Raw genomic sequence first — 12,579 nt, 5'->3', positions numbered from 1 at the left:
ATAGTCCATAGTCCGAAAACAAAAATCTGTTGTCTTAAAGATAAAGATTAGTCGAAAACGCGAATACACATCACCGTTTCCACAGATACACAGCGGAAGGTCTGACCATGAAGACGTGGCCTACGATAAAAAATTGAGATCGCCCATTAAATCACTTTAGCATAGCTGTAAACCAGAAGCCATTACAATATGAGAACTGCATTTCCTATTCATGTGATTTTTGTGAAGAGAGAGTTGACAATGAAAGACATGCAGAGTTAATTGTTGGGGAAAATCAATATTCTTCCTGCCGTTTTAACTTACCTGTGTCCTCCTTAGTTGCGTGTGAACCAGGACGAGCCCATGGAGGAGTATCTGGCCCACCTTGAGGAGTCTCAGGCTGGAGAGGAGGACCGGGCAGGTCTGGGCTTGTTGCTGGGACCTGGTTTACCCTGCAAAGAGCAGATGAGGGCCAATGTCATCAATGAGATCATGAGCACAGAGAGAGACTACATAAAGCACCTGAAAGACATCTGTGAGGTCTGGATTAGATTGGATTAAAAGTCTAACATTTGTGATTTATTGTCTTGTTCAAATACTATTATACACCAGCTCCAATAAGCCCATTTCCTTACCATGACCTTTTCTGTTTAAGCCAGGTTCTAGTGTCTAGACTAGTCACCACTGTTCTGAACACTAGAACTCATGTTATTAAAGACCCAGAACCATGAACCAGAATCTATCAGAAATGTGCTGGCATGGGTGTAGTGAGGTTGGCACACTCATGCACTTGTAATGGCCTTGATGTGAAAAGGTGCTACTGCTGCTGCTTTATTCTCATCCATGTAAATCTATTAGATTATTGTTGTACAATATAGGTACTTATATATAAAACTATTTCAGAATATAAATCACAAACAAACACACTTACTATATTCAATTTTCAATTCAATTCAATTTTATTTATTTAGTGCCAAAATACAACTGAAGTTGTCTCAGTAGACTTTCCATATAGAGCAGGTACAGACCAAACTCTTTATCTACAGAGACCAACAATTCCCTCATGAGCAAGCACTTGGCGACACTTCCTTTCTACTATATACACTTCAGCTGCCCTCCAACAACATTATAGTGTATGTTTGCATTATGTTGTGTGTTTGTTTCCCCCAGGGTTACATCAAACAGTGCCGCAAGAGGACAGACATGTTCAATGAAGAGCAGCTTCGCACCATCTTTGGCAATATTGAAGAGATCTACCGATTCCAGAGGAAGTTCCTGAAAGGGCTGGAAAAGCAGTTCAACAAGGAGCAGCCGCACCTCAGCGAGATCGGCTGCTGCTTCCTCGAACACGTAAGCTGAGTCACAAAAGTCATCCAGAAAGCTTGCAGAAAGCCCATGAATTACTGCGGCAGTGTTTCAACATTCAACATTCTATCAGAGAGATGTTACTGTATGGAAAAAATGGCACAAAAAAGTTAGTCTTAAACCTTCCTTTCTTCTTAATGTCAGAACTCTCTTCTAAGTTGTTCCACGTCATATTTCCTCTTTATTGCACCTCTTTCATTTAGTTTTCTAAAACCCTCAAGCTATTATTGATATAGTTTGTAAACAATTTCCTCAGAGTAAATGTGAGTTCATACCTTTTGACCCTGGGGTCTGCATTCTACCCAGATTGTTTTTCTTGCTTCTAACCCTTTCTCTTGCTGTGTTTAATATGCAGCAAACAGATTTCCAGATCTATTCAGAGTATTGCAACAACCATCCCAACGCCTGCGTTCAGCTCTCTAAGCTCATGAAGGTCAACAAATACGTGTTCTTCTTTGAGGCCTGCCGACTGCTCCAGAAGATGATCGACATTTCCTTGGATGGTTTCCTGCTTACCCCAGTTCAGAAGATCTGCAAGTACCCACTGCAACTGGCTGAGCTGCTCAAGTATACCAACCCACAGCACAGGTAAATGCTAACTCCTTACGCGTGTTATAGAGGGAAGCATTGCAGGAGATTCAAGATTCAAGAGTCTTTATTGTCATTGAGCATGTCAATGAAATTTTCATTGCAACCCCCATGTAAGAAACAGATAATAAGAAAGATAAGAAGATTAGAAAGAATAATATTAAGATAACTACAATAAAATAAAATAAACCAACATGCAATAAAAATATTCGTAAAGCAATTAAAAATATACCAGAATGAAAATATACCAAGGCAATAAAATATACTAAACAATAAACAATAAAATATGGAAGTGAAAGTGAAGTGAATCCAGTGGAGCATGTGCTGATGTCAAAATGATCCATTGCGTTTATTCTAGAGAGAGATGAGAAGCTGGCTGGAGCTTGAGATTCAGCTCTGGGAGGTACTTGGTAATGTTCACCATGAAGGTCGAATCACATCGACACTTGCTATTACTGAGCTCCACAACAGGTTTTTCCCTCATCTCTATAAATTCTTCCAGACAAACTGACACTTTTTACTTTGGTGCAGCAACAAGCAACACCTCCACAAATTCTCCTTCTGAATGAGGTTTCAGTTTCTTAGCTTTTCAAGTGCATTTGTCCTTGCAGCTCATCCAGTTTAGCATGTTTCAAGCTGTAATGACTGTAATGACTCTGGAGATTCCCTTAGTTCATCACCTCACAAACTACCTTTGGCAAACTGGCTTGCCTTTTACTTCAACAAGAAAATAAGTGTTTCTTTTGGAAAGCGCAACACTCTGGACTCTCAACTGCCATGTGCATGTTGCTTTCACTGACCACTCGGTAGAACGTGTTAGTCTACTATTTTACGTTACTCTCTTTATCACTAAAAAAGGAATTGCTTTTTAACACATGCCATACAATGCCATACCACCCTGAACACGGACGATCTCATCCGATCTCGGAAGCTTAGCAGGGTTGGGCTTGGTTAGTACTTATCTGGGAGACCGCCTGGGAATATCAGGTGCTGTAAGCTTGGGGGGATTGTGGCTTAGGAGGTAGAACGGTCTTCATTTATCAGAGGGTTGGTGGTTTGATCCTTGGCCTCGGCAGTCTGCGTGTCAAAGTATCCTTGGGCAAGATACTGAACCCCAAATTGCCCCCGATGCTGTGAGTGTGTTAATGCTCGTAAAGAGCAGGTGGCCTAGCTACCACGTGTGAATGCAGCCTCGTGTTGTAAAAGCGCTTTGAGTGGTCGGCAGACTTTATAAGAGCTTTATATATACACATCCATTTATCTTTCTCCTTCTACTTTGCTCCATGTAGCTATGTATAGTTGCATTATGCATAATTCTGTAAATTCCAACAAATGTCCTTAATTAATAAATCGTCTTATGGCATCCCATGTTTGTGTTGGGTCAGATTCTGTTCTTATGTGGGAGCACCGCCATTAGAGTATAGACGTGGTGTTTCTTTTATTCTCTTACTTACTTCCTACTGTCAACAAATTACATAACTGACTTTACTAAACTGTCTGTGGTGCATTTGTGGGGACTACTTTCAAAGGCACATTAATCCACATTTGGTGCTCTCTGGAGTATTTGGGGCGACAGGACGGTATGTGGGGATTGAGTCAAAATAAACTAGTGCCCAACCACTGCATGTCACTCTTTTCTTTAGGGACTACAAAGATGTGGAGGCAGCCTTAAATGCCATGAAGAATGTGGCCAGGCTGATTAACGAAAGGAAACGGCGCCTTGAGAACATTGACAAGATCGCCCATTGGCAGAGCTCCATAGAGGACTGGGAGGTATGGCAAGGAGCGTCTTTCTTCTGAAATATGGTCTCTCACTTAATACTGTTCAGTGCAACTGCAACAGGACTGGGTAGCAAGTAAAAGCTCTGTGTGTGTGTATCTGTGTGTGTGTGTGTGTGTGTGTGTGTGTGTGTGTGTGTGTGTGGGTGTGTGTGTGTGTGTGTGTGTGTGTGTGTGCGTGCGTGCGTGCGTGCGTGCATGCGTGTGTGTTCGCGCACGTTTTGACCAATGCAGGGTGAAGACGTCCTCAGCAGGAGCTCTGACCTCATCTTTTCGGGGGAGTTGACCAAGCTGTCCCAGCCTCAGGCCAAGAGTCAGCAGAGAATGTTTTTCCTGTTTGATCATCAGATGGTTTACTGCAAAAAGGTGCCTCAGCAGTTTATATTGTATTTTCCACTTTTATGCAGGAAGAATCATCCTTAAAGGGTAGAAAAAGTGAACTTGTGGTATCTCTAGTGTTGGATATTGAGTTATTTTTAATGCCAGTATTTCTCAGTTTGTGGCTGCATTGTTGTCATTAGAGGGCTTTGCTTCCATAAAGTGGTATAGAGCTTAAATGATGGAGAAACAGGTTCAAATGAAAATATCCCAAATAATAAAATGATCTGCCTTGCGGTGCCCTTGTGGTGCACAAATGGTTGATTTGTCTTTGTATATGAGAAATATGCAAATAAAGTAATTCTCACATATTAAGTAGTATTGTGCAGTGACCATTGATTTTCATGTCAACATTTAAGCCAAAAAAGAGAAAACAATGACAGTTTCCAAGGCCTACAACGTGGTGTCCTGACATCTCTTTGTTTGAGTAGCAGCACTCAAATGCAAAATGCCAAGTGGTGCAAAATGTTTTTTTTTTACTAAAATACCTGTGCAGTTCTGAAGAACACAACAACATGTCAACATGTCAGTGATGGTCTCTGACTCCAGAGCTTTGCTCTCTTACCGAGACCACACATTCATTTTTCATAAGTTGTGCATGCTTTCTTTTGTACCTTACTGACAGCCACATTAATCCTGGATGAATTAGCAAAGGATGTGCAATAATGAGCCCTGAGCCCTTCCCACTTTCTGTCTACTGTGTATGCATTACCTGCTGATTGTAGTTTGAGATAACTTGATTAAGCACTAAAAATGCACCACAGTTGTAGGTACTTTGACAATGCTGGCCAATTTCAATAATTTTCTCCAGTGGAAAAGTTTGCAGCACAACTATTAATGTCATACTGGGATGACAATAATCTCTTGCATCCAAATGACTGTCAATCTTGATATTCTGGTTAAAACATGTCCAGAAGCGTAATCACCAGCTAATTGTTTGTGTGCTAGTGTCCATACTTTAAATGTTTTGCGTTTTTGTGTTTCGTTTGTTTTATTTATCTGTTTGTATATTTGTTTCTGTGCTGTCATGCATGATTGTTCTTGTGGTTGATGATTATATGATTAGATCCTCAGATTTGTGAGGCCTGATCATGAATGATGGGGCCAGTCTTTCGTCCCCTGACTGCACTCATTAAAGAACTGCTTTAAAATTGTGTAGCCTGCTCATAAATGATGGGACCTGAGCAAATTAAAATATTGAGTTCAATTGACTACCTGTTCACCATGTCAGATAATGTACAGTTAAGGAACAGTAACTAATGTAGGAACATCTTAATTAATAATAAATTTCAAATATGGAATGTACTAAAATTATCGGAGCAGAAGAATTCAGATTATTCTTCTGTTGGTTCATACGTGTGACAGGAAACACACCATTTATCAATCAGTCAGCCATATTCGCTCTTGCTGGTTCTGTAGATTACTTGAGTATTCTTCAAAAGAATTGTTGACTGAATTCAACATCCTCATTATTGCAGGACCTCCTGCGCCGAGACATGCTATACTACAAGGGTCGGATGGACATGGACCACATGGAGGTGATAGATGTGGAGGATGGCAAGGAGAAGGACTTCAACATCAGCGTAAAGAATGCTGTGAAGCTTCGATCAGTGGCTGGTGACGAGGTCCACCTCCTGTGTGCCAAGAAGCCTGAGCACAAACAGCGCTGGCTCCGAGCCTTTGCGGACGAAAGGATTCAGGTCCAGCATGACCGTGAGACAGGTCAGATTCATCACAGTTCTTAAAATTTGCCCTTTTAATCGAATTATCTGTTCTGTAACCAGAAAATACTGAGATTACTACCACCAAACCTGTGATCATCTGGTTAGCTGGGCTGTCTCCATGACCTCTCAGCCAAACTTCCTCCTCTGCAAACCTGTTTCCTTGGACTATCATGTGGCCAATATCCTCCTTTCTTCTCCCTCCACTGCATCTGCATTAATACTTTAGCTCACCACTTGGCAGTGTGTCAAGAAATGTGGGGCCGCCAGCCGTAAATGGATTTCTATGATGGTGATCCAAAGAATAGACAACCAGAATATCAGAGATTCCACCTCATCTCCCTCCATTATACACAGCCAGCCTTCTTTCCTGAGATATTTGATCTGTATTATCTGGTTACTCCAGATGATCATCATGACATGAATGATAAGAAATGTGTGTTTTTCTTGTTTTGGACTGATGCTGATTCCTGCACATTTCTATCCATTAAATGCATGTTGCGTGAGACAGGTGTGAGTCATCCTGCCTCAGACGTGTGCTGTATTTATCAAACAGACTGCCCCAAACTGCAGACAGTCAATCACGAATGTAACTAAATATACAGTGCAGTCAGTCAGGCCCCTGCAGAGCACTGGACAACAGGATGGTGTTTTAATGTGAAAGTGTGTGTATGTCATATACGTCATAATTATAGCAGTAATTCTAACTGTAGACAGTAGTGGTGTTTTTGCTGCTGAACCTCACGGTGGACTGTGCGTAATTTGCATCAGCTATTACTCACCAAAGATGCAGATTCTTGATAAAACATTTGCAAAGATGATTTTTCTGAGGAACCTGCATTGTTACAATTAATCTTGACCACCGTGCAGTCTTCTGTGTCGCCTTTTTGGCACATTAGAGTGTTTCTTGGCATGTCAGTGTGCTGCTGAGCTTGGACACTTTTTGTCTGTCACTCTTTCAGTTTTCAATCATACTTTCCAAATTTCCCCCCTGAAAAAATGACTCTGTTTATGTAGAAAGCTTCATAGTGATGTTGTTTATTCTTTTCCTCTCAGGCTTCTCTCTCACAGAGGTCCAGAAGAAACAGGCCATTCTCAATGCCTGCAAAAGCCATCCAGCCGGGAAACCCAAAGGTACGCACCCAAGGATTCAGACAAAGCCAGATCACTAACAAGCACCTGGAACTGAGTCTCAGTGTAGTGTTTGTATCATCTTCTTTAAGTTTTATTTCCTTTTGTCAGGGAATATACTGCCCCTTAGATCATCTTAAGTCTCAGTGTTCTCTCAGTCTTAAGATGTTCTCCTTTCTCCCTGTGCTCGGACATGGGCTATCTCACTATGTATAATATATAAGCACCGATCTATAATGCATACAGCAGCACTTTTTATTGAAATCATATGTCACTGGGGCCTTTATTCTTGAAGCATCTCAGAATCCCTTTCAGGAACAACAGTTAAGGTTTGCTGGGACTAAAAATTCTCCTCCTCCTCCTCCAGAAGATTCCTACACTCATGCTCTCAACAAGACAGAGAGAGATTCCACTCGCTTCCACCTTCCTGTTCTTTATTGGTGTTTAAGCTTCTGTCTTCCTGCAATGCTGTTTTCACATTGAAAGATTCACCTAGCTCAAAGGAAATAATGGTAGTAATATGGAACATCCACAGCAAGACTTGTGTTTCATCGGCGGTGTCTGAACTGCGCTTGAAGAAACAGCGAAGTCGAAGCAGTGGGAATAATTAGTGAATGAAAGCAGTGTTTGTGTTAACAAGAGAAACTATGAGCAGGCATTTGTGTTGTTATGACATTTCACCAACTCTAAAATGAAATGATGATGACTCAAGCCAAAATTATCTTTGGAATGCACAGATGTGATTGGCTGAGTAGTGGCTACTGGTCTGAGAGCGTCCTGGGTCGATGAACACATGATTTAAATGGGAGAAACGTTGTGCCAGTTAAAATAGAAGCACTCAGTCCAAATTGAATAGTTCTCAGTAATTTATTGGTTATTGGTCCGGATCCAGACCTGGACTGTTGTCCATCCATTGAGAACCACTGGGGTGAAGCAGCAGAAGCTCAAGGTCAATCCTGCCCTCCTCTGGTCGGCTGTTAATGTGAGATCTCTGAAGGAAGTGTTGAGTTTCATAGACAGTGGCATAACATCAAACAAAAACGGCTAAGTCAGGTAAAAGAAATGACTTAGTGAATGGAAACTAATGAAGCATCTTTCTTCTCTAATCATGTTTGAATTTTCTGTTGATGCTTTTCGTGGCAAACTCAGTTCCTCAAAACCTGTTCTCTTGATACATTCACCGTCAATTCCACACAGTAGTATCATACCTCCCGCTAATGCAAAATCACCATTCTCTGACAGAATATTGTTTCTGTTTCCACTTCTACTTTGCTGTTCTTTGGATGGAGTCAAGCTAAAGTCAATGAACTCAACAACCTGCAGTTTTGCTTTACATTTAAAGCAGTCCCTCAGCTCCAAATAGAATAGCTTCCCCTTTGCATAATAGAATATTATAAACTGTTGAAAATCTTGAAAAATGAAATCAGGAAGTTGTGAATTTCATTGATGTTATAGCTTAATGTCAGACAAAGAAACAGCAAAATGTAATAAAAATAACAATCATAGTAATAATTGGAATTAATTAGAGACAGAAAACAGTATTTGTGTTGAGCTGATGGAATCAGTGCTGTGGAAATGTGAGCCAGGTAATTCTGCCACTGCTCAATGTTTTTTACAGACCTTTAATAGCAACTGACCTTTCTGACCTAATGCTGGATCAGTCGTTGATTAGCCACTTTTATTTTAGAGATAACAGTATCCATCACTGTGGGACCTCTAGGCCTCTGAGACACTTGATAAACTCAGTCCTGGATTATGTAATGAATGCCTCCCGTCAGCTTTTGTCTGCTGTGCATGATATCTGATGAGAATGTCATGAGAAATGATATTTTCTGTTTATCTCCTCCTCCTCAGCAGTGACCAGACCCTACTATGACTTCCTGCTGCGACAGAAACACCCCTCTCTCCCTACTGCTTTGCCCCAGCAGCAGGTCTTCATGCTGGCTGAGCCGAAGCGCAAAACCTCCACCTTCTGGCACAACATCGGCAGACTGACGCCTTTCAAGAAGTAAAAAAGAAATCAGAAAGGAAAAGAAAAGCTGTGGAAAGAAGGAACTGAGGAGGAAAAAGAGAAGAGCTCTTTGCTCGTGCCTGAATAGACCCTTTTTAATTCTTCCTCTCTCCTCTTTCCCACTCGTAACATTGCTCTTATTGACATACTGATAAGTTGTAAAGATGTGGATGAATATGATGAGGAGATTATTTTTGAAAGCACTTTATAGGTTGGCTAACAATCAGACTTGAGAATGGTCTCCTGGAGACACCGAGTCAAACAAGGAGAGTGGCCTCTTGCTTAACTTACAACTTCTACACCTTCAATCACATACCGACTGATACTAGTACTACTACTGTACTGCTGCGAGTGAGTGTGGGTCTCTTGACTATGCTGCCTCTGTGAAGATGTTGGCTGTCAACAAAAATTGTGTTTTTTTCCACTGTTCTGTTGTTTTAGGATTTGACAGATGCCAAGTGTTCACAGTGCCAGATGATTTGTTTTTGTATTTGTTTGTTCTGTGTCTGCTTTCGAAAAAAAAAAGGGAAAATTGGGAGGGTGTGTATGTGTGTGTGTGTGTGGGAGGGGGGTTCTGTATGTCTCTGGTGCATTTGTGGTATTGTGCAAAACTTGATCAAAGTCATCAAATGCAGCCTAAAGAAGATTCAGCCCATTGCAGATGAGGAGCTTTTTATTCAAACAAACAGACACTGCGGCAACACACATTCCTCGAATCTGATCCTCTCCTCCTCCTACCTGCCATGTCCATGAAAGTGAAAATACTGTTCTTTTTTCATTCTTTTTCTTTTTTTAAGTGCCATTTCAAGTGTGTCATGGATGACTTACAATGACATGCATGGATGTGATGAAAAAATACTGTGAAGAATATTTTTTTATCTCTGAAGAACCCTGCTATATTTAGCCAGATTCAGGAACTGAAGTTTCATTGTGCTACTAGGCTGACAGCTTCACACACACACTCACTGACATTCTGATATCCAGTATCCTTGCTCTGTGTATCTGGTCTCCAGTATAATCTCATTTCTGATCAATGCAGCCCAGTGATATCGCTCTGTAAGTGCATTCAGTGAAATGTACTCTTTTAACCTTTATGTTCAAATATTTTAGCTTCTGACGATATGGAATATTAAACATTCCTAAGCTGACAAATGTGGCCATCAGTTATTTATTATTTCACACTGAAGCGTTGCACAGTCTGTCTGTCATTTACAGTTCACAGAGTTCAGTACAGACCGCATTCTATGATAAAGGTTTTTTGTGGTGTTGATACAAAAAGCGCCTTCTGATTTTAGATCTGTGATGGGATGCAAACTCCAGTTTCCAGCATGAAAGATCTTAACCTTCACAGCTGTTCTTTCTGTATTTCTAAAAAATGACACACTTACACACACACTTCCTGCATTGGCACTGAATTTTGGCATTGGACCCTGGACATATACTGTGAGGTGCACAATCATCCATATGGACCCAATCATGCTGGGAATTATGTTCATAGGAACTCACAAACAGGGCACTGACTGCAAAGTGTCTACAGCACAGATCAAAAACAGTTAAATATTGAATATTGGCATGAATTGCATATTTACTTCTTCTTTGATCTGATATTTTATTATTTAAATGATAATGTTACTATTTATCAGACTTTACATTTAACATACAGTACATTTTATGGGAAAAAAAGTTCTTGCATGGCTGCTGTCAAGTCAGAATTAAAAACTGATGAGCATCACATGTTTGGCTTATTTTGTTAAAACAGGTTAAAAACATTTTTATATTCCTCTATGAAGGAATAGTTATCCGAACCTAAAGTATTGTGTTGACAATAGTATATGAACATTTTAATATACCAGACCTACTGGCACAATGGCACTAGCATCCTGTGATTCAATGAGTCCACTGCAACTGCAGTATCAACAACCTACACTGCCAGTCAAAGGTTTGGACACACCTTCTCACTTAATGGTTTTTCTTTATTTTTATTACTTTCTACATTGTAGACTCATACTGATGACATCAAAACTATGAAGGAACACATATGGAACTATGCAGTAAACAAAAAAGGGTTCAACAAACCACAATATGTTTTGTATTTTAGACTCTTAGCTGTCTTTTGCTTTGAAAAGCTTTGCACGCTCTTGGCATTCCCTCAATCAGCATCACCTCAAATGTTTCCAACAGTCTTGACGGAGCTCCCAGAGGTGCTGAGCACTTGTTGGCTCTTTTGCCTTCACTCTGCCGTCCAACTCATCCCAAACCTTCTCAGCTGGGTTCAGGTCCGGTGACTGTGGAGGCCAGGTCATCTGCAGCACTCCATCACTCTCCTTCTTGGCCCTTACACAGCCTGGAGGTGTGTTTGTGATTGTCCTTTGAAAAATAAATGATTGTCCAACTAAACACAAACCCGATGGGATGGCATGTCGCTGCAGGATGCTGTGGTAGCCATGCTGGTCCAGTGTGCCTTCAATTTTAATAAACCACCAACAGTGTCACCAGCAAAGCACCCCCACACCATCACACCTCCTCCTCCATGCTTCATGGTGGGGACCAGACATGTTGAACAATCCACTCACCTTTTCTACGTCTCACAAAGACATGGGTGGAACCAATGATCTCAAATTTGGACTCATCAGACCAAAGCACAGATTTCCGCTGGTCTGTCCATTCCTTTTGTTTCTTGGCCCAAAAAAGTCTCTTTTTCTTGTTGTTCTTCCTCGGTAGTGGTTTCTTTGCAGCTATTGGACCGTGAAGGCTCTAATCTGAGGTGCTGTTAATTTACAGTTTCTGAGGCTGGTAACTCTGATGAAGGTCTTGAAATCTTCTGGATGGACGTGAGTGATTGACTGTCGTTTCTCTTTACTTAGCTGAGTGGTTCTTGCCATAATGTGGATTATAACAGTACTCAAATAGAGCAATTAACTGTGTACCAACCCTACATCAACACAACTGATGGTTTCAAACACATTAAGAAAGCAAGAAATTCTACAAATTAACTCTTGAAATGGCACACTTGTAAATTAAAAACCATTCAGGTGACTGCCTCATGAAGCTGAGTGAAAGAAAAGAGTGTGCAAAGCTGCATCAAAGCACTTGGCTACTTAAAAAAATCTAAAATATAAAACATATTGTGGGTTGTTGAACCCTTTTTTGTTTACTACATAGTTCCATATGTGTTGCTTCATGGTTTTGATGTCTTCAGTATGAATCTACCATTTAGAAAATAATAGAAATTTGAAAAACCATTGAGTGAGAAGGTGTGTCCAAACTTTTGACTGATCTTGTGAATCCAGCTGCCTCACAAGGTAAATCTATCTCGCCAGGCTTCAAGTTTTGCTTTTGTTGCCAAACCAGACCAGATAGCGTCCTCTGAGGAACTACTGCCCATGGTTTAGGAGTGACAACAGCAAAAGAAGTGACAGCTCGTTGGAAAACAACAGTGGTGGTTCTTAAAGAGGTTAACGTAGATGCTGTTATCAGTTACATCAGAACAGAGCATTTCTTCATTGAAAGAACAGCAAATATTTTCTTGATGGAAAAGATGTTTTTGCTCTTCTTCCAACTGGCTTCACTACGTCATACTACGTCAGGTGGTTTGCTGATCTGATTGTCTGTGGCTGACAGTGATAG

The 12,579-nt window shown here is 40.8% G+C and overlaps 1 protein-coding gene and 1 pseudogene across 2 annotated transcripts in view; both read left to right on the top strand.

The window, feature by feature from the left end:
* The window catches only part of arhgef4 (Rho guanine nucleotide exchange factor (GEF) 4), a 67,965-nt gene extending 57,889 nt beyond the window's left edge, over positions 1-10,076 (top strand). Inside the window, exons 6-13 of one of the 2 annotated variants that reach the window (XM_041961279.1) lie at positions 319-519; positions 1,150-1,329; positions 1,700-1,932; positions 3,576-3,705; positions 3,946-4,077; positions 5,568-5,811; positions 6,867-6,944; positions 8,799-10,076. In XM_041961279.1, coding sequence (XP_041817213.1) covers positions 319-519; positions 1,150-1,329; positions 1,700-1,932; positions 3,576-3,705; positions 3,946-4,077; positions 5,568-5,811; positions 6,867-6,944; positions 8,799-8,953 — 1,353 coding nt within the window. In that variant the 3' untranslated portion in view covers positions 8,954-10,076. Of the gene's footprint in view, positions 1-318; positions 520-1,149; positions 1,330-1,699; positions 1,933-3,575; positions 3,706-3,945; positions 4,078-5,567; positions 5,812-6,866; positions 6,945-8,795 lie in introns of both variants that reach the window. The other variant, XM_041961278.1, reaches the window with a different exon arrangement.
* LOC121624317 lies at positions 2,811-2,931 on the top strand (annotated as a pseudogene).
* Positions 10,077-12,579: the final 2,503 nt, after the last annotated feature.

The sequence above is a fragment of the Chelmon rostratus genome, chromosome 20 (assembly GCF_017976325.1).
Source record: "Chelmon rostratus isolate fCheRos1 chromosome 20, fCheRos1.pri, whole genome shotgun sequence".
NCBI lineage: Eukaryota > Metazoa > Chordata > Actinopteri > Chaetodontiformes > Chaetodontidae > Chelmon > Chelmon rostratus.
Note: the sequence above shows the minus strand (reverse complement) of the source record. Positions and strands in the feature narration are given on the sequence as shown.